Source organism: Paroedura picta, chromosome 2 (genome assembly GCF_049243985.1).
Source record: "Paroedura picta isolate Pp20150507F chromosome 2, Ppicta_v3.0, whole genome shotgun sequence".
Lineage (NCBI taxonomy): Eukaryota > Metazoa > Chordata > Lepidosauria > Squamata > Gekkonidae > Paroedura > Paroedura picta.
The window spans coordinates 24,388,463-24,410,975 of record NC_135370.1 but is presented as its reverse complement, the minus strand read 5'-3'; the positions used below and the strand labels follow the sequence as shown (position 1 = coordinate 24,410,975).

At 46.0% G+C, this 22,513-nt stretch overlaps 1 protein-coding gene across 5 annotated transcripts in view; it reads right to left on the bottom strand.

Moving 5' to 3' along the window:
• GLS (glutaminase) overlaps positions 1–22,513 on the bottom strand; it is an 87,026-nt gene that overhangs the window by 23,761 nt on the left and 40,752 nt on the right. For 4 of the 5 annotated variants that reach the window (XM_077319503.1, XM_077319505.1, XM_077319504.1 and 1 more), the window contains exons 8-14: positions 15,518–15,550; positions 14,115–14,173; positions 11,729–11,795; positions 10,957–11,007; positions 9,419–9,595; positions 7,693–7,824; positions 6,869–6,961 (exon numbers count right to left, since the gene is read on the bottom strand). In XM_077319503.1, the coding sequence (XP_077175618.1) occupies positions 6,869–6,961; positions 7,693–7,824; positions 9,419–9,595; positions 10,957–11,007; positions 11,729–11,795; positions 14,115–14,173; positions 15,518–15,550 (612 nt within the window). Of the gene's footprint in view, positions 1–1,286; positions 4,995–6,868; positions 6,962–7,692; positions 7,825–9,418; positions 9,596–10,956; positions 11,008–11,728; positions 11,796–14,114; positions 14,174–15,517; positions 15,551–22,513 lie in introns of those variants that run through there. The other variant, XM_077319502.1, reaches the window with a different exon arrangement.

Here is a 22,513-nt window from a genome sequence, read left to right as displayed (position 1 = left end):
AGCACAAAACGGTCTTCTGTTGGCTACGGCAACAAGAGCTGCAAGTTACCTGGCCTGCCGAACACGGAGACTCCATTTACCTAGGATGGCTAACAGCCACTGACATGCTTATCTCCATGAAAGTAAGTCATTTCAATTTCACAAACAAGTTCTGGTTCCAGTTTTGGTCCATATCTATGAATACTTTAAACAACTGTAACTCCCCCCCCCCCACTCCCATTTGCAAAAATCATTCACCGTCATTCTGTGGACCATGGAAAATAACATTTATTCCTCTTTTACATGCACAGGACAGAAGGCTTAATTTTTTTCTGCACACAGTGTCCCTCGAGTTATCGGGGAGAGAGAGCTTTATATTGTGGATTGTTCAGAAAGACATCCGTTTTAAACCATCTCTACACCACGCTTCCGGAAGGGTCGTTTTAAGACAGACACACAGTAGAAGCAACGCCTAAGCACACACTGGTGCTACAGTACTCAATTACATGTATGTATCAAGACCCAGGAAAAAATATTCAATATGGCTTTCCTTCTTAGACCCCCTCTCTGCTTCAACTCCTGAATGCCGTTTCCATATCTGATTCATCTTCTCTGCTACGGTTTTCATATACATCTAATCTGTTATAAGGAGTATAGGCAAAAGTCCGAAGTTCAAGGTATGTCCACAGGTGAGAAGCACACCGACAGCCTGGGGAGAGGGGGTGGGAGTCACTACCATCAACGACACAAAATCTCACACCTTAGTGAGCTTTGGGGTCCTTGTTTATCATCGATATATGCCCCAGAGTGGAAAGAAACCTCTTCATTGGTGTGATCAATTCTTGCCCACATGCAAATGTCGTTTCCTTGGTGGAATATCTATACCTAAGAGGATGGTCGGTTGGGCCCAAAATTTAGCCAAGGAGCAATACACAGACCCAGAGATCTGAGCTTGCAAGCAGAAGGCTTTTCTGCACAAGCACCAGAAGATGACAGATTGGTCCATTTCAGAGCCTTGCCCCAATCTTGGGGGTAGTTTGGGGAGGGGTGTGTGGTGAAAAGGGGACAGCAAAACCCTGATGGGTGCATGGAAGACTGCGCAGGGCTCTTCTGCTGTGCCTGAGAAGTGAAACACTGGGGAAGGTAACAAGCAACACCAAGATTCTTCTAAAAACTAAATGTGAGATCCCTGAGGGGCACATGTATGCAGGAGACTAACTTCTTCTTTTTTTAAATCTGGCAAGGGTGTTCTTCCTAGATGGAAGCCACGCTAAAGATGCGTTTTAAAAAGGAAAAATACAGAAGGATCGGCTTAAAATAAATTTATTATCATACAAAAGTATGTGCGCTGAAGGTACATAAATAACATACAATGCAAATGAAAAGTGAACACACAACGGATCGCTGAAACCAAGGCAAGAAGCATCGCAACACAGGCCAGAACAAAGGTTAATATGTCAAGGGAGCACTAATGAGACCAGCAAAGGGAAGGGTGGGTGGGGGAGGAACAACAAATATAATACTTGAGCATCAAGATCTGAAGTTGCCATTAACACGGATGTACACTCAAGTTTATTAAGGATATAACATCGAAAAACACAGGATATTCTGTCAGCTTTTGAACACCATCACCACGGCCATGCTCATAAAACACACACACACACACACACACACACACACACACACACACACACACACACACAGATCCTCCCTGAACGCGGCCACTGTTCTTTAGCTGACTACAATCTCACACCCTACTCTCTGAGGCTGGGGCATGTGGGCAGTTTTTCCTGCAGAAGGCTTTGGAGCAACTCTTGTTCCAACCAATTTTTCAAGCCGGCCTTTAAAAGCTTGCTACGTCAGGAGATCATAGTCTGACGAAGAGCGCTTGCACTCGAAAGCTCACACCCTGAATAAATCTTTGTCGGTCTTAAAGGTGCTCCTGGGCTCTGATTTTTTTTGCAATCCCAGTGAGGTTCCTTGCCAAGCTGTTGTCCTGCATGAAGAACACTCCTTGGCCCCATGAGATAGATTCCAACACCAGTTCAGCCTCGTGTGTCTGCATGGGGGGAGGCAATCCACCTTGGGAGTGTTGAGGGCAGTTTCAATACAAGGGAGCAATTTCCTCCTCCTTGTAACATTCTGAGACTCCTACCCCCCCCGCGCCCCCCGCCATTGTGCCACTCCAGGTAACCGGACCCAACTGTGGAGGGGGACGGAGACTCGACCCCCCCTCTGCAGATGGAGACGCTGTTCCACAGAGAGGCTGCTGCTGGTCTGACAAAACGGCAACTTTTATGTTAAGAAAGTGAAATTATTTGCAGTATGAGCTTAAGGCTGATACAAGGGAGGGCATTTGAAGAAGAAGAGTTAGTCCGTATATGCCACTTTTCTCTATCCGAAGGAGTCTCAAAGCAGCTTACAGTTGCCTTCCCTTTCCTCTCCCCGCAACAGATACCCTGTGAGGAAGGGGAGGCTGAGAGAGCCCTGATATTACTGAAGAAGAAGAGTTGGTTCTTATATGCCGCTTTTTCTCTACCCGAAGGAGCCTCAAAGCGGCCTACAGTCGCCTTCCCTTTCCTCTTTCTTCTGCTGAATGCTGCTTCCCCATGACTTCGTGGTCAGCCCCTGCCAAATGCTTTCAGATGCAAACATTTGCCGCCAGACACTCCTTAAGGACTGCCGCAGGGCGAGGAGGCCAACCCCCCCAATCCTGACCCTCACTTAACTGTGGCCAGAACTCATTTCCTCCCTTAGCAAGTTTCCCAACACACCAGTTTTCACCTAGCAGACTGGAACCCAGACCTAAAAGCATAACTCATTTGTGTTAAGTGATGCAGAGTTTCCATCTTGCTTAAGAATGCAAAAAACACCTTTCTAGGTAACATCGATCTAATGCTATTCCAGAATTCCAGGGGGGTGGGGCCACGGGGTGTCCCGGAAATCAGGCCACAGGGTGTGCATTATAGATCAGTTTCAATGCTCGCCCTGACTTCCAGTGATTAAGGGCAAAGTTACACTTTCTTTCACTTCTCCTTGACCGTTTCCACACTGGGAACTTCACTGCCCCAGCTCCCATGCAGGAGCAAAAATCGGGGGCAGATGAGGAGCACCGGGCCAAATGCTCCCCCGTGAGGGTGCAGGAAGAGGTGGGGCAACCTGCCACGACTCAAACTCCAGCTTGCAGCCCGGCATGAAACCTCCAGTGCATAAACGGTCCTTCTGAAACTTAAATGCATTCAGCACACAAGATATAGTTTCTTGGCATACTGTCAAATGTATTATCTTAATTTGCCCTTCTCTGCTTGAACTACTGTCATGATAACACAATTAATCAGTAAAGCCTTCAATATAAACAATACTATTCCAATATGTTGTGGTTAATCTGAGAATGCTATTTTCTATACTGTGGCACATTTTAAATATTTCTAAGGAAACAACAAAGAGGCATTTTCAAAAATATACTGCTATATAATGCATGGAAAAAAGCCTTGTTCTCTTGACCTATTTCCAGCCTTGCACGTGTTACGTGGGTTGAACGACGGGCTTCACTTGAAGAGAGCTACACTGTGGGCAACGACCTGCTTGTGAGTAAATGGGCGAGATCCAAAAGGTGCCCTTTCTTCTAGTCCCTCGGCTAGAAAGACCAGACACCAGAACACGGAGAAGGAAACGGGTTCCCTCTCGTGACTAAAACGACAGAAAAATGAGAGCACAGAGGAACAGATCAAGAACCTAACTGCATAAACCCCTGTGCAAGCATCTGAGGAACAGCGCAAGCAACTGGATTTCACCCAACTCAATCCATCCTTTTGGGGGACTCAATCCAGTCTTTGTGGAAGCTGACTGACCTCACACCCTATATTAGACTGAGGGTTCATCTTCCCCATTAACAGATCAACGAGAGGACTACTGTTTACTCAAGTAGGTAGCCGTGTTGGTCTGAGGAAGAGTGCTTGCACTCGAAAGCTCACGCCTTGAATAAATCTTTGTTGGTCTTACAAGGTGCCACTGGACTCTGATTTTGCTTTGTTGTACTGTTTACTCAAACTACCCAGAAAATCCAGACAACCTGACGAATGGGGCCCAATGTTCCTTCTAATCTCCCCTCCCTCCACTGAACGGAGGAGGTGGCATCCTGAGCAGAAGAGAACTGCTGCCACCTTAAAATTAGCAAAGAATTATCACATGGCTGTGTTTGGATGCTGTGACAGAGTTTACTAATGTAACAGGATTAACTTTTGCTTATATATTCCCACTGTCATGATGGTCAGTTCTTAGTCTGACGAAGAGCGCTTGCAATCGAAATTGTTGGTTTTAAAGGTGCCATGGGACTCTGATTTTGTTTTGTTGTGCTGCTTCAGACCAAAACAGCTACCTGCTTGAATCTGCCTTAAAGTGGTCAGGGCTGCTGTTGAGTGGGGCTTCCTGGGTTAATGAAGCAGTTAGAAGGAACACGGACAGTGATAATTTTCTATCAACAGTTTTGGGAACGGATTTCCGGTTACTACCTCGGCCGCTGCTGTTTGTTACAGTTTTGCCTTTTCTCCGGCTGCAATGCAAATTTTTCTACACTATCTACAGAACTTCCCTTCTCAGCTCCTTCCTTATGAACACAGCGCAACCCAATTTACAGGTGTAACTGGACATATTTTCAAAGTCCCCCCCCCCCCCCGGTGCTTTCTGAAAAAGCAATTTAGAGAAATTTGTATAAAATTAGATTTTTTTTCTTTTGTAGCTTAAACATTATTTATAATTCAAAGAAAACAAAAACACCCAAACCAAAATCTTTGGAATGCCCGATCGAGAGGAACCGGAGCATTGTTTAAGAGAGTAAAAAATGAACTCTGGAACCAGAGCCGGCTCCTTTAGGTTTGCTCTCCCCGACCTTCCATTCTATACACTACAGTGGTGGAGATGTCCTCGTTTGACTCAGGCGTCACTTTTTTCCACACAGTCTCTCTTAGCGTAAGCTCGTACTGGAGGCTTTCGCAGTCCAACGGTCGGAGGGAATGCTAAGTCATTCAAGCAATATACACGATTTATTAGTTTACCAGCAAAAAAAGAAACATTCTAGTGTTACTGACATTTTGTGAGTAAGGCTGTCATCCTTCCACTGCTTCAACATCTGGGACATACATGGACAAGACATTTTTTTCTGACAGCTTTACCAAGATGCATTCCCCCTCCCGAGTGGTCTTGAGGCTGGACAGCATGAATGCAAAAGGCTACGGAGGAGCAACCAAACAGTACTTTGGGTTCCAAAGCCCTCTTCCTACTTCACTGCAATCTCCCTTCTCGGCTTCTTGTCAAAAGCCCTACTCCTCCGAAGGGATCGCAAAGCCTCTAGGGGTGCACCCAGATCTCTTCTGCCCCAGGAAGTCCCTTCATTTCTTTTTAACTGGGAGATATACATTTCTTTTATTCCTATTTCCTACTGCAGTCAGAAAGCTCAGAGTTGGGAGAAGATCCTTCACTGTTGTCAAACTGATTATCAGAGTGCCAGTGTGGTATAGAGGTTAAGAGCAGTGGCTTCTAATCCAGGGAGCCAGGTTTGATTCCCTGCTCCACCACTTGCAAAAGAAAAAGTTGGTTTTTATACTCCTCTTTTCACTGCCTAAAGGAGTCTCAAAGCAGCTTACATTCGCCTTCCCTTTCCTCTACCCACAACAGACACCCTGTGAGGGAGGTGAGGCTGAGAGAGCCCAGATATTCCTGCTCGGTCTGAATAGAACTATGAGGGCTGTGACAAGCCCAAGGTCACCCAGTTGGCTGCATGTGGAGGAGTGGGGACTGAAACCCGCCTCACCAGATTAAAAGCTGCCACTCTTATCCACTGCACCAGCTGGGAGACCTTGGGCTCATCACAGCCCTGAGAGTGCTCACAGTGCAGGGACATCAGGGCTCTCTCAGCCCCACCTACCTCACAGGGTGTCTGTTGTGGGGAAAAGATTAGGCAATTGTAAGCCGCTTTGAGACTCCTTCTGGTAGAAAAAAGGGGGGCATAAAAACCACCTTCTATTGAGAAAAGGCTCTTTTCTCACTGCTCTCTGGGCCAATACTGTTACCAAAATCTTCCAACCTGTATTAAATTTCTATAAGGACAAGTATAGAGTTTCAAGTTCCTGATAAAAAACTCTGCAAAGGGTAGGCTTGACAATCTCCAGGTAGCGGCTGAAGATCACCTGGGGCTACAATATAGAGGTCACCTGATCTCTAGAGCAGGGGTAGTCAACCTGTGGCCCTCCAGATGTCCATGGACTACAACTCCCATGAGCCCCTGCCTGCGTTTTCTGGCAGGGGCTCATGGGAATTGTGGTCCATGGACATCTGGAGGACCACAGGTTCACTATCCCTGCTCTAGACCATAGAGAGCAGCTCCCTGGGAGGAACCAGCTGCTTCGGAAGGTAGACTCTATGGTATTATCCCCTCTCCTCCCCAAGCCCCATCCTCCTCAGGCTCCGCCCCCAAAACCTCCAGATATTTCCCAGCCTGGAGCTGGCAACCCCAGCAAAGGGCCTTTCCACTTCACGCCTACAAGCCAACGTTGTATGAGCTGAGGCTCCCAGAAGGTACTGAAGGCCCCTTTCACTGGCCCAGGAAGCTATTAGGCCTACCGATCATAAATAACAAGGGAACTCCTGTCTCAGTTTTTCTTCGAGTTAGCCGGAGTGTAAGACAACCCCCTGGGCCAGGAGGCTATCATAGAAGGGAAAACATTTACAGCTCATGGTGAATGTGACACGGGCGCCGTCAGATATACGTGGCGTTTGTATGCTCGGAAGCATTGATGCAATACATGTCATTGAGCAACCTTCTAACCGAGGCATGGGAAGCAGCTAGGAGGGCACAGGACACACGAGGCGTCGCTAAACCCCAGGGACTCACCCGCTGATCGCCACCTTCCCGGCGAGGATCGAGCTTCTTCGCAAAGTGCCGCAGGTTGTCGTAGTTGTGGAAATTGCACAGCGAAACCAGATCCTGCAAAGTTGGGAGCACTGCATTATCTGACACAGCAAAAGCAGATCCGCAGGGTGATGCTAGCGCAGCCTAAAGTCTGTCGTTCATCTGCTGTCCAACTATCAAAAAATTCCTCACCCTTAAGGGAAATGCCATATTAACGGAGAATTCCCCACTGCCCCAAATACGAAAGTTTTGCACATCCTCGTCACAGCTCTCGTGGTGCAGAGTGGTAAAGCAGCCGACATGCTGTCTGAAGCTCTGACCATGAGGCTGGGAGTTCAATCCCAGCAGCCGGCTCAAGGCTGACTCAGCCTTCCATCCTTCCGAGGTCGGTAAAATGAGTACCCAGCTTGCTGGGAGGTAAAACAGTAATGACTGGGGAAGGCCAGGCAAAACCACCCTGTATTGAGTCTGCCAAGAAAACACTAGAGGGCGTCACCCCAAGGGTCAGACATGACCCGGTGCTTGCACCGGGGATACCTTTACCTTAAGTCACAGCTCACTTCTTTACAAAAATCTCACTACCCTACCAAAAAGTGTTGTTACTCTTTTAAGGTGCTGTTGGACTCTGTCTCTTTTCTGCTGCTGCAGACAGGTTAACGAACACAGCTACGCAGGTTGACCAAACCCTCAGAAACACCAAGGAGCAAGCCTGAAGCTGGTATACAAGGAGGAAAACTAGTGAAGCATTCCCACCTGTACAGAACGCAGAGCAGGGGAACAAGGGACATCAAGGAAGCTTTGCTTACGTGACAGAAGTGTATCCCTTTCACGCTGTTGCCCATCTTGTCCAGAGGGGGTGACCAACACATCATTCCCATCACGTTAGGAACCACCAGGATGATGCCACCAGCAACCCCCGATTTTGCAGGAAGACCAACCTGTGCGGGAGGAAAGAACAAATGGGCTGATGCTGATAATCCACACCTAAGTGATGTCCAGCCTGCGGTGAGGCTGCTGCTGGGAGACTGGCACGAACAAGGATGAGGCTGAAACATTTTAGCCTGCTTAGTGAGCTTAAAGCAGGGGTAGTCAAACTGCGGCCCTCCAGATGTCTGTGGACTACAATTCCCAGGAGCCCCTGCCAGCGAATGCTGGCAGGGGCTCCTGGGAATTGTAGTCCACGGACATCTGGAGGGCCGCAGTTTGACTACCCCTGGCTTAAAGACGTGAGCAATGAGGTGAGGTGAAGAACAAGGAAAAGACTTCTCTACTCAGTAAGTGGTTAATATGTGGAATTCGCTGACAGTGGATGTAATAATGGCTACAGGCATAGATGACGGATGAAAGGGGATGAGACAGATTCACAAAGGAGAGGCCCATCAGTGGCTACTAGCCCATGGGGAATAAAGGGAGTTTCCACATTCAAAGGCAGCGGATCTCAGAATACTAGTGCTGGGAGGCAACACTACAGAAAGGTCTTGGCCGCTGTGCCTTCTAATTGGTTCTCCAGAGGAACTGGCTGGTCACTGTGTGAGACAAGATGCTGGACTAGGTGGACCATTTGTCTGATCCCACAGGGCTCCTTTTATGTTCTTAGGAAGGCCTCGGCCTCTCTGCCGTGCTGTTGACCATCCAGATGAGCAGGTTGGCCACTGTGAAAGTGGGATGCTGGTCTGAACCAGCAGGGCTCTTCTGATGTTCTTAGGAAGGCCTCAGAATCTATAGGACCTTTAGTTGTTCAGAGGAACGGGCTGGCCGCTGTGTGAAACCGCATGATGGACTAGATGGACTGACCCAATAAGGCTCTTGGTGTGTTCTCATCATCTGAACATGAGAATAAGGCAGGAAATGAAACCTTGTAACATATTTATCTTGCCTCCATGCATACAAAATCAAGACTGAAAAGCTGGGATTGAAACAGTGGAGGATTTTGCTAGGAGCAGAGCCAGCTTGCCCTTTGGAAGAAGAAAGAGGGCAAAGAGAAATTCCTGCTCAACTGCAAGTGGCACACTCGCCAATGAAAACAGGGGAGAAAACAGAAAGGGATCCAGAAGGAGGGAGGCCGGGCAGGACGAAAAGGGAAATTTAAGTTCTGTCTCAAAACATCTGTTCCTTTTCAAATCTTTCCTGCCGAGATGGGGCTGCCGGGACTCTGCCACGTTGGAAATCAGTAGTTTGAATGCCAGGTAATGGTCTAACATGCCAGCTGTGTCATTATTTCCAGGACAGTAAAATACAGGATCTGAGCAGCTCTCCAAAAACAGGCTTTTCAGCCTCAGTAACACAGCAAACTTAGTTGGATGCCTGGACTGACCTATTAGTGTAGGGGTAGTCAAACTGTGGCCCTCCAGATGTCCATGGACTGCAATTCCCATGAGCCCCTGCCAGCATTTGCTGGCAGGGGCTCATGGGAATTGCAGTCCGTGGACATCTGGAGGGCCGCAATTTGACTACCCCTGTATTAGTGTCTTCGCCATGGCACTGCTTAGAAGAACCTCAGCATAGCTGGAGCGCAGGAAAAGATGTACTTACGTGGAAGGCGAATTGTCCTGAGAAGTCGTACATGCCACACGAATGCATCAAGCTGAGGGTGTTCCGAACGGCTTCGGGGCTCAGGACCCTCTCCCCGGTGATGGGGCAGAACCCGCCATTCGCCAGGGTGGCAGCCATCACGCTGGCCGACTCGCAAGTCACTTCGATGGAGCACAGCTTGGGGAAGAGAAAGGCGGCCTGTGAAGGGATCGCTTCCCATTCCTCTAGGCGCAAAGAGCCTTGGCATGCAACTGGACGGCTGGGAGTTCACTGTGGATGATGGGCTGCTGCACAGATCTTTTGCACCGGCCCACGTGAAGAACGAAATTTGAGTCGCCCCTTTCTGAACACCAAAGTTTTCCCCCCAAGGAATAAGCTTTCATGTGCATGTCTATGAAGACACGTTCCTGCACATGAAAGCTTATGTCTTGAATGGGACTTTGCTGGTCTTAAAGGAGCCCCTGGACTCAAACTTCGTTTAGATTGTTATGTAGCAGGGGTAGTCAACCTGCGGTCCTCCAGATGTCCATGGACTACAATTCCCATGAGCCCCTGCCAGCAAAATCTCTTAGCAGCTTTCAATGCCAGTCTCTAGGTGAGACCTAGGGATGCCCCAGGATTACATCTTATCTCCAGGCAATAGAGATCATGGAGAATATGGCCTCTTAGAAGGTGGTATTATGTCTCACTTAAGTCCTTCCCCTTGCCTAACCCTGCCCTCTACAGCAGGGGTAGTCAACCTGTGGTCCTCCAGATGTCCATGGACTACAGTTCTCATGAGCCCCTGCCAGTGTTTGCTGACAGGGACTCATGGGAATTGTAGTCCATGGACATCTGGAGGACCACAGGTTGACTACCCCTGCTCTACAGGATTCACCCACAAAGTCTCTGAGTTTTTCCCAAACCGGAGCTGGCAGCTGGACTCTTAACTTCAAGATGCATTCTATTTTACTTTTCTTAATACCCACAGCACAGCATCATAGAATCATAGGCTGATGCTGTGAAGGCTCAAGGGGGTGGCAGGTTACAGTGGATGAGCGATTGGGATGTGAGTGTCCTGCATAGGTTGGACTAGATGACCCAGGTTGGACTAGATGACCCCTTCCAATTCTATGATTCTAGAGAATGAGTCATCTCATGACAGATTCACTCGAGTCAAAAACCCAAGGTAGCAAAAGGGTGAGGAATGATTAAAACATCTCCCCCCCCCCTGCGCCTGCCATACAATTAGCAAAACTGCAGACCTCCAGGACTAGAGAATTAGCTTTCTGCTCACTTGACCCAAGCCTTCATAATCCAGTGGTGTAAATACAGCTGACCTCATTACAGAAGTCCAGGGGGGCACGAGCCAGAAGACCCCAAGCTGTGCAATGCAAGGCCGGCCAAACTGACCCATTTTAGGCTTGAGTGTGATGGGCTGCCAATGGCACACCCCACTGAAAATCTGGAAAATGAACAAAAAATCTCACTGCACAGTAATGCTACGCAGTTGTGCTTCAAGGACTAAAGCTACATTTCCTTAAATTTTAAGAGGTTACCTGGAAGTAGAAGTCCAGGATGCCCACCATATCTGTGCCTTCTGGGAAACACTGGAAAAAAATAACATAGCAAATTTAATGCACTGTGACACACCAAGGAATCCAACAAAGCTGCGCTGAAGATCATGAGGTATTATAGAATCAACTGAATGCTGAGTTATGTGACGTCACCCTTTATTTTGAAGTACCCTCACAACTTGCATATATCAAACATTTAATTTCATTTCCTAAATAAGCCTTCTTCAGGTACTTCTTCCTTCCCAGCGATTATATCCATGAAAAACTAGCAGAAGGCCAGATAAAGCTCAGAAAGGGAATAAACGTTTTGGGTACCTGGAAGGCCATCGGCTCCCCTTTGTAAAGCCCTTTATGTTCTTTAGAGCAGTACAAGCGTAGTCAACCTGTGGTCCTCCAGATGTTCATGAACTACAATTCCCATGAGCCCCTGCCAGCGTTTGTTGGAGGTAGGATTAAGGTAGGATTAAGACAAGAAAAGTACTGGTCAATCTGTGCTATGGAGGGCAGCAGAGTAGATTTTGCCTGAGTTCAGCCCTGGAACAGGATGCTTGGCCATACCATGCCGAATGCAGTTTCAGAGCAGTCATTGCAGTTCTGTTGTGTGTTTGTAGGCCCCGCTAGGGAATCAGTTTCATACCCCTTTTACAGATGGAGTACAGAAAAAAAAAACCTGTTGTGTTTTTCTAGCTAGTTTTGTTTTTTACTTATAAGAAAGTTGAGATGCAACATCGTGTTGCGTTTATCCAAAACTTGCCTTCTTCTCTTTCAGGTAATAGCCTATAGCAAAGTTTCGGTCCCCACTCTCTCGTTCAGACTGGAACCTAAAAAGGGACAGAAATTCAAGTTAAAAAGAGGACAAAATACTGAACGCTTCGGCCATGGGCTATGTCCTTCCAGGTTAACTATTTGTAATCTTTAAAACCAAGATCGTACAAATATCTAGTAATCTAGGAATTTTTTTCCTGGTAGCATTTACATATCCATATTTTGATATTTTTTAAAGCCACTGCAAACAAGATCAGAAAAATAGTATGATAAGGAAAATGAAAGGGGGAGTGATCAATGTCCTGTTCAGTGGTGTATACTTTCGGGGAAAACCTGAATAAGAAAATCTAATAAAACATTTTCTGATTCAAGATTAAATAAATCATTTAAATAAAGTACTAGCGCCAGCATTTACACCCTTGCTTCATATCCCACATTTACCCAACTAGCATGCTTTTCGTATGTGCGACAGAAAATTTCTCATTTTTATATTCACCCAATATTCTGCTTTGAAAAATGTTCTACCCTTTATCACTGATTCTGCTTATTACTGTTAGTGGAGAGTTCTTTTAAGGAAAGGACATGACTGGCAAAAGAATGGACTATAAATTGAATACGAGAAACTAGATTTTTAGGGATTATATTATTAGAGAAGAGAAGCTTGTGCTGTGGGATATTAGTCCTCCACACTGAGAATTTAACTTCGATCTGAGGAAGAGTGCGCTCACGCCCTGAATAAATCTTTGTTGGTCTTAAAGGTGCTACTGGACTCTGATTTTATGGTGCTACTTCAGACTGTGTGCTCCATATTCTGAATTGAATTATGAGTCTTGTTCGAGGCATTACTATACTACCTCCGAGCCTTAATGATATATTGTATGCTGAAACAGTTTGGGGAAGGGGGTGTTACTTGGCCACTGAAGAAGACCTCCTGGGTCAAAACTTGTTTGGTCACAACATGAGTAACCATTAATGTTATTCTTGGGAACTGCATGTGCAACATTATATAGAGTGCTTTAAACAAGGATTTATGTTTAATGATATTTTTGTTTTGTCGTTTTTAACCCTATTTCTGTGCACTATATCAGTGCTCCCCAACCTTTTTATCACCAGGGACTACTCAACGCTTAACAATTTTACTGAGGCCCGGTGGGTGGGGGGTAGTTGACTCCTCTACTCTCAACCACTGCCCTAACGCTCTCTGATCGCTATGGTAATGTTTAAACATCCCTTCAAAATAAGATACAGACACGCCACAACAATGAACATAAGGAACATTTTATTTTCATGGACATTTTAACTCATGACAATGACAAATCAATGGGAACCCTGAACTTGTTTCTCTGCAACGAGGTAGTCCCATCTGGGAGTGATGGGAGACAATGACACCCGAAGTGTGTTGTAAAGGGCCGGGGGGGGGGGGGATGAAGTAAAGGGCCGGGGGGGGGGGGAGAAGGCGTCCTTCGCGGCCCACCTCCAATTAGTCGACGGACCACATGTGGTCCACGGCCCACAGGTTGGGGATCGCTACACTATATAATAAATGTATTTTCAGGTTACTTAACATTCAGGTTCTTTCAGGTTGAGTGTTGTTCCCTTTTGGTCTTCCTATCAGAAGGATGCCATGGCTTAGTTAAACTAGCTGCAGTTAAGTAGCCTGATGGTTGCAAAGTTTTGTCAGGAGCGGCCACAGATGTCCCGGTACAACACACACACACACCGCCCATTCCCACTGGCCAATGGCAAGGGAGTTTGTGCCACTGCACAGTGGCAAGCCAGGTTTTTCTAAGCTATCTGAGTTACCAGCTAGGTCGCTGGCACCCGGGGAGGGTGAGCGGAAGCAGTGGTTCTGAAGGCAGGAACTAGTGAAAGACCTGAAAACGGGAGATCAATTCCTAGTTTCCCAAACTAAGTGCTGTAAAAATAAGATATGACTTTGTATCATGTATGCACTGAATCTTAGAAAAAGAAAAAAAATTACAAATTCTTCCACCATTTGGGCCCAGTGCACCAAAGAAAAAGCAGAGCACTGCCCAAGTCATAACAACTATGCTACGGGTTCAGGCCCGAATTCAAAAACTGTGGAGGCTCATTTTCAATGGCTGCTCCCCTGGATAGACAGCCTGTCATTCCAGTGTCAAAATGTCTTCCAAATGCATTGAGCAGGGGGTTGGACTAGATGCCTTTGGAGGTCCCAAAGAATCTATAATTCGATGCACTGTAAAAATATCTCTTCATACGGATGTCTGGAGCTGGCTGCTAGTAAGTCAGTGAAGGATTTTGGCAGGCCCTTTAAGAAAAGTGCAATTTGTACATATTTTAATCCAACAATACCCGATGGAAGGGTGAACTTCAAAACAAAAAAACAGACTTACGTGGCATTGCTGAACCCGACGTATTCGTTTCCAGCCATCTTATTCATGAACTGCATCACCTATTGAAGAAGCACCCCAGATTTTTCAGTACAACGCAGCCTATCAGAAAGCTAGCAAGAAGACTCCCTGCACGTTTGAATCTGCCTTAGACTGAACCAGATGCCTCTTCCACCGAGGTCAGGATTGTCCACTCAAACTGGCAGCAGCTCTCAGGCAGAGGCCTTTCCCTTCAACAAGTACCCAAAAGGTTAAAGAAATACAAATACGCAGCCTAGTAATTCCGTTTCTCCACACAGAAAGTTAAAAATGCTCAAACACACAACAAAACATGTATGTATTTGCAAGGTAAATAAAGGCAATATGAAGTTTGTAATATTGTAATATTAAAAAAACCCAGTAATACTGGTTTTAATTACCTTGTAATAAATGCATATGTTTTCACATATCTGAGCATATTAAACTTTATACATGGAGAAAGACTGCACATTTTTATTTTTTTTAACCTTTTTGGATCTTGATTTAATTTGGGGGGTGGGGGTAATTTCTTTTCTCCTTTCCTTCTGATCCGGTCTCTCCCATCACCTCCTGCCTGTCTATTAACTGGAGATAAAGCAGATTGAACCTTCTGCAAGCCAAGCATTATGTTTAAGGTGACCAGATTGTCCCACTTTTGGAGGGACATCTGGGGGTGCCTGGCAAATTGTACTTATGTTGAAATTTTAAAAATATATATTACAAAACTGTTTTTGCATTCTCTGAAACTTTTTGTTGCTCCATATAGGCAAAAATTTTAATCAAGAACCCCCCCGGTCAATGGTGTCCCGCTTTACCAATGTTAAAATCTGGTCACCTTAATTATGTTCTACCCTGAGCATCCCTTACATGACTGCCTTATACTGAATCAAACCATCAGACTCAGTATTGTCTACTCAGTCTGGCAATGGCTCCCCGAGGTCCATGCGGAGGTCTTCCACATCACCTGCTGCCTGGTCCTTTTAACTGGAGGTGTTGGGGATTGAACCGGGGACCTTCTGCATGCCAAGCAGAGGCTCTTCCACTGAGTCACAACTCCTCTCTGAGGCTGCCTTATACCAAGTCTGAACACTGGGATCTATCAAGATCTACTCTGACTAGCAGCTGCTCTCCTGTATATCACCTACCCTCTGATCCTTTCTTAACTGGAAGTACTGGCAAATGAACCTGGGTCCTTCTGCATGCCAAGCAATGTCCCATCCCCAATTTCAGTGGTGTATTTCGGTGCATATTTAGGTCAACAGAGTTTATTAGCAGCCGGTGTTCCCACCAATCAGAAGGGGAAATGCAGAAAAGACCAACACAGTACAGCCCTGCGCATATAAACTTATACCCGGAAATAAGTTTTAAAATGTGTAAGAGACACTCACATAGTCAAATTTCTCTGCGTTATTTGCTCCTTGCTGAAAGGAAAGAAAACATATTCACAAAGTTTGTTAATACAAGGAATAGCTTTCGAGCTAATTTCACTTTAGTTTAAAAAACAAAGCTTAGGTAACAAATTCTAATCCATCTATCTATGGCTACTTTAAACATTAAACATTAAATTGTTACTTTTACTTATTAATCTAATGACCTAAAGTTAGGAGACTAAACTGCTTACATCAGCCTCAAAAGAATACGATAGAAAGTTTTAATTAATAGTTTCTAATATGTAAGAAATAGGGCTGAACGTTGAATAAGGCTAGCTTTATTTGACATGCTCTTTATTGAATAGTTATAGAGGAGTGTCAGGAATCACCCTTCCAGTTTACGGTAATCAGTGGATACGCTACCCATTCTGTTCTTTACATTCTGCTGGACACTAAGGAAATTCATGGTTCGACAGATAGTTGTGTTCCGGTCACAACAATGTGTGCCGTCAAGGTGCAGCCGACCTGCGCCGATTGTGTAAGGTTTTTCGGGGCAAGAGATGAACGGAGATGGTTTGCTATAATCTGCCTCTGAGTACCCACACTGGACCTCTGGGAGGGGGGGGGGCATGTCCCTTCCAAGTTCGTACCGGGGTCAACCCTGCTTAGCTCCCGAGCTCTGCAGAGATCAGGCTAATCAGACTGCTACTGGGTAGAGGTGGGGAACCCGCTCTGTTGGGGATCCAATTCTGCATCTTGAGTGCAGAAGACTCAGGGAGGGGGGAATCTACCAACAGAGCTTAATGAGCAGTGGCATCACAGCAATGATGACTACACGGCATAACAGAAACTGGGTTAGCGGAAATATATTTTCCCCCAGCTGATTGCAGCCTCTTAAATGTGGGACTTCTTAAAGGTTAAAGGTAAAGGTATCCCCTGTGCAAGCACCGAGTCATGTCTGACCCTTGGGGTGACGCCCTCCAGCGTTTTCATGGCAGACTCAATACAGGGTGGTTTGCCAGTGCCTTCCCCAGTCATTACCGTTTACCCCCCAGCAAGCTGGGTACTCATTTTACCAACCTCGGAAGGATGGAAGGCTGAGTCAACCTTGAGCCGGCTGCTGGGATTGAACTCCCAGCCTCACGGGCAGAGCTTCAGACTGCATGTCTGCTGCCTTACCGCTCTGTGCCACGAGAGGCTCATATTAAGTATTACCCGGTTTGAAATGGTTGGGGCATAAGGGATTTGGTGGGACTTTATGCTCTCTCTTCTCTGCTGGGGGGAGAGGGGCTTTTATGGTCATCCTCCCCCCCCCTCCTTCTGAACAACAAGATGCCCTGAAGATTCGGGGGCAATTCTAACACATTACAGTTGCTGATGGAAGCGCCAACATAGCACTGGCTCTTCTTGTGACAAGAGAGTAAGAGTCGGGTGACGCCACCAGGCGCCAGTGAACCCTGGCCCTGTCATGGGAGAGGGAGGGGGTCGCCATCCTGGATGGAGAGGGCTCCGCTCGCTGGGCAGGCTTCTTCTTGGGCTGTGCTGCAGTAGCTACAGAAGTCACAAATACTTTTTAGAAACCGAAATATTTATGGGGTACTTCCATAGGGGTTTGGCCTTTGGCTAGCATGCTCCCCTCAAAAACTAACAACTAATTTTGCATGAATGTTTAGAGTTGTAAGAGTAAACTTTTAATATAAATAGAGACTGTGAAAACACTGCCGTATAGAGCTACAGAGAGAGGTTGCCCTGGCATAAATCCAGATTCCAGTGGGTTTATACAGGTCAACAGATGGGATCAAGGGACACGGCAGCTCTTATCCTGATCCGAGGACCATCTTGATAGACTAGGGATCCCCAACTGCTTTGAGCTTGTGGGTATCTGGATCCAGCATGGTGGGCCCAGCCACAAAATGGCTGTCGTGGCTTACTTTTGGCCACAGCAAAGATCCTTTGGTGATACCTACCACCAAAGCAACATTTAAAAAAAACATAACCTACAAAGCAAAGCAAATCTCCAGTGGCCAACCAGAACCTTGCTGGGCAAAAGCCCCACCTGGCCCTACCCATTTAAATAAAAAACTTGGTGGGCACTGGGTCAGCAGATGCTAGGGTGCCCATGGGCACCACACTGGGGACCCCTGTGCTAGACACTTCCAAGAGAAGTTCCCCCCTGCAATTCCTTGTTATTTTAAAAACAGAATGCCTCAGCTTTAATAGGCTCTGACACAGAAGCATCTGGATATATTGTTCCACTGCCCTGATTATGTAGACATTCGTAGCAACTTGACTGAACCACTCCTTAAAAAGTTGCCAGAACATCATGATGTAGATCGAGCAAAGAGGCTGCAAAGTGATGAGTCCCCCTAGGTGACAACTCAGCTGGCTAAGTTTTGTGCCACCGCCATAAAAATCCGATGCTCTAAAGTAGCATAGTTTTAAGTTCTATTTTATGATCCGTTTTAAATTGTATTACATGAAATGACCACATTCTTTTGGTCTCTTATGTATCTACTTCATATAATTTGGTCTGAACGACTGTAATAAAGTTTGATTGACTGATTGGAACATCTGCTTTAAAGTTTTACGTTGGATCTGTAATCTAAAGAGATTGCCTCAAAACAATCCAAGAGACATTTATTGGAGCTATATTTAGGGGAAGGGAAGGAAAACAAACCCTAGTGTTTTATATGTACCGGTGTCCTATGCAACCAGACGCATAAAGCCAGCCTCATTTCCCATTCTACAAAGCGGATTAGGATGTTGCAGATAACCTGTGAAGCCACACGCACCCGTTCATCTAGTGATGTGCAGGCACACGCGCATGATCACCAGCTGAAAGAATACACCACACTGTCGTGTCAAGGTTATGCACCAACAGATTTCAAACTGCGGCTACCCACAGAGTCAACGATTATCTAAAAGTATGCCAAAATAATAAGCATTTGGGTCGAAAGGCATTAGAGGAAGAAAAAAAAAAAGAGAACACGTTCTTTTTTAAAAGTAACTCCAAATCTGTTCAATGAAAAAATAATTAAAAGAAGAAATTACCAACTTCATTGAACGGTTGCGGCTGTCAAAATATTCCAAAGATCCTAATGCTGTAAAATATGTAACAACATTTAAACCACAAAAAAAACCTTATAAATGCACAGTGAATGTCTCTCTGGGAAAAGTGGGTGGGCATTAGTTACGGGAGGCTGAAGTGGTTACTGTTGCATGGTTATGGTTAAGACAGGAACTGAAACAAGTTTTGCTCTTCTCCCCTGCATTGAAAGGGAAAACAGGTGCTTAAGGCAAGAATACAGAACCAGTTTGGTTTTCCGTTCCCCCTTAAACTGCAAAAAAAAAAAAAAAAAAAGAATTCTTGCAAGTTTATTTTTTAACAAAATATACACGGCAACTGAGGTTCTGACCGTATAGCCAAGCAAACTTATTTCAGCTTGTATTAAAAGGGAGAGATTTGTTTCTTTTAACATTGCATTAGGATTAGACACACAAAAGTCAATTTTTCACATCTCCTATACACCGGCTCAAGGGCGGGCGGGGGCCGAGGCCCTGTGCCACAGAGATAAGGCTCACACAGTTCCTAAGAACAGGCCTGAAGATTGTGAGTTCGCAGGAGACGCCTTCCTGGTTTTCGCTTTTCTATTTTTAAACAGAGAGAACTGGTAGGCAGAATCACTATAACAAACCGAACCAGAACAGGAGAGCTTGGTGTTTTTTCTCCCTCCCTTTGGCAATCCTGACGACAATTTTCCTGGCAATTTGGTGGGGGGAGATGGAGTTCTTGTTTGATGTTTTATTTTTTGGCTCGGGGATGATTTCCCAGTTTCTCAAATCTTCTGGGTTTTACTGACGGAATCTTACAAATAATTCTACGGACGTATCATGCAAAAATGTAACTTCACACGACATAATATATACATTTATACACTGACTGTGTGCATGCTTGCATGTATATTTATGTGTATATACACACACAGAGGCTCCACTGTGTATATACAAATGCATGTCGAGGGACACAGAACTGATTTAAGACCGAGAAGATCCAAGGGAACACGTCCTCACTCATGCACAATTTTCAACTGGGACAGTGTCACTGTTAGAGGCTGAGCCGTTATGTTGCTCATATTAAAGCTTTGCCAGCGTGCAAAAGGATCGCAGAAATTCTTACGATCTCTAAAACTGAACAATTTCAGTTTTGGTATGTACATGATGCTCAAATCTGTTCCACTTAATATTTCTGGTAAGGCCTTGGAGGAGGAGCGTGTCTCATGGCTTAAGTGCCACTCAGCACTTAACACCCACTCAGGGTGGTTGCCCCGCCCCTGAGTGCCTTCTCTTCCAACCGGCTTGCCTGTCGGTCTAGCAGCCAGCCAATCGCTTTCCGTCCCCCCACTCCTGATCACCCCATCCTCCTTCCACTTCCTTCTGAGGCTCGGAGGCTGCAGATCCCTGCTGTGTGAGAGCTGCCCCTGCTAGTGAGCTCCCCTCCTGGGGGCCTGCAGGCTTTCCAGGTCCTGGGGGGAGGGGGAGGCCATCCACAGAGTTCTTCTACCCCACCCCCCTAATCTAGCACCCGTTGTATTCCTGAATGCAATGGGTCTGGCCCCTAGTAGCATATATAAAAACCGCAGGCTGCTAATACTATTCCTTGTATTAAACTTTATTGACTTCTGTACCCTACCCGTTTTAAAATATTAACACGTCTTAACAGACACTTTGCAGCACTTAAAAATGCCAAACACAACAAAAAACACAACAAAAAAGTGCCTAACTAGTGTTTCAACAAGCTAGTCTTTTAAACTAACATGCTGATCGCGAATCTTAACCCTGAGCTCAGGATGCAATCAGTACTGTGAACACAGAGCTCTTCCAACAGAAGAATCAACCTGTGGGATCAGGTCCACCTAAGTGCAGCAAGCCAGCTTACACAGTGGCCAACCAGCAAACAACAGGCACAGACAATGAGGCCTTCCCCGGATGTTGCCTCCTGGCTCTGGGATTCAGAAGATTGGTGCCTCTGAATGGAGAGGATCCCCTCAGTCACCATGGCTAGTAGCCATTCTTAGACATACTCTCCATGGATCTACCTATAAGAACATCACAAGAACCTTGCTAGATCAGACTGGTGGTCCATCTAGTCCAGTGTTTTGTCTCACATAGTGGCCAGCCAACTTCTCTGAAGGGACAACAATAGGGCAGAGAGGCCTTCCTAAGAACATGAGACGAACCCTGCTGGATCAGAGCAGTGGTCCATCTAGTCCAGCCTCCTGTCTCACACAGTGGCCAACCAGTTCCTCTGGAGGGCCAACAGCAGGGCAGAGAGGCTAAGGCCTTCCCAAAACCATCAGAAGAGCCCTGCTGGATTAGACCAGTGGTCCATCCAGTCCAGCATCCCATCTCACACAGAGGCCAACCAGCTCCACTGAATGGACAACAACAGGACAGCTTCCCCTGATGCTGACTCCTGCTCTGGGATTCAGCAGCTTAGTGCCTCTGAATGTGGAAGTTCACCTCAGTCACCTTGGCTAGCTGCCACTAAAAGACTCCATAAATCTGTCGGACCCCCATTTAAAACTGCCTATGCCTCTGGCCGTGGCTACATCCTCTGGCAGTGACACATGTTGGGTATTTCCTTTTGTCCATCCTGAATCTACTGCTCTAACATTCTGGGAGACGGATAAGTTCTCTCCTTCTACTCTCTGTAAGGTAAAGGTAAAGGTAAAGGTATCCCCTGTGCAAGAGCCAAGTCATGTCTGACCCTTGGGGTGACGCCCTCTAGGGTTTTCATGGCAGACTCAATATGGGGTGGTTTGCCACTGTCTTCCCCGGTCATTACCGTTTACCCCCAGCAAGCTGGGTACTCATTTTACTGACCTCGGAAGGATGGAAGGCTGAGGCAACCTTGAGCCGGCTGCTGGGATCGAACTCCCAGACTCATGGGCAGAGCTTCAGACTGCATGTCGGCTGCCTTACCACCCTGCGCCACTAGAGGCTGTTTTACTCTCTGTACTCCATGCCTAATACATACAATTCTATCATAATCCACCTACCCCTCCCAGTTGTCTCTTCTAATCTGAAAAGCCCCAGACTCTTCAACCACTCAAAGTTAGGGGCTCCAATTCTTTCATTCATTAGCCACACAGAAAAGCTTAAGGCCTGAATCCCATTCCATTGACAAGACTACCTGGAATGCTTTGTTTTAAGAAGAAAATCGACAACAAACTGGAGAAGACTAGACAGAACATTCAAACCCGTATTTTGAATGTATACAGTTATTTAGCAGAAGCACTGAAGGGACGTCTGTCCACATCAAAATATGCTTTGTAACACTTGAGAGCGCTCTAACATCCTCACCAAATAGGTATTTATGAAAATTATTGAATGTGTTGAATTATTTTTAAAAATGCATGGTTTAAGAGATAGCTCCCTTGCCTGCTTACAGTGTTGTAATTTTGACCACATTACTTAGTAATTCCACTTTGGGCATAATTTTCATTTTAAAATGGCTCCTATATTCATACTTTGTAATATCTGAATCAGGAACCAAGGGGCCTGGGTTCAAAACCCAGTAACAAATTACTTGCTCACCAGGAAACTTGGACAGATTACAGCTATGAAAACAGAAGTAGCCTCTTTCAAGGGCTGTTAAGGTGGAAGCAGCGCCCCTACTACCATTGAAGTGTTGTAAATGCTTAAACAGAGGCTGGATAGCCATCTGACGGAGAGGCTGATTCTTTGAATGCTCAAGGGGATGGCAGGTTCCAGTGGGTGAGCAATAGGGATGTGAGTGTCTTGCATAGTGCAGGGGTTGGACTAGATGACCCATGAGATCCCTTCCAACTCTATGATTCTATGTACATGAATAAGGGAGGCTTAAAAAACCTGAAGGCCATGTTGTAGAGGGCAAATGATGCTGGTATCTACCATAGAAATGGAGGATTATGTTGCTTAAGGGAAAACATTTCTAAGACATACTAATTTGCAATGCTGATAAATGACAATCGC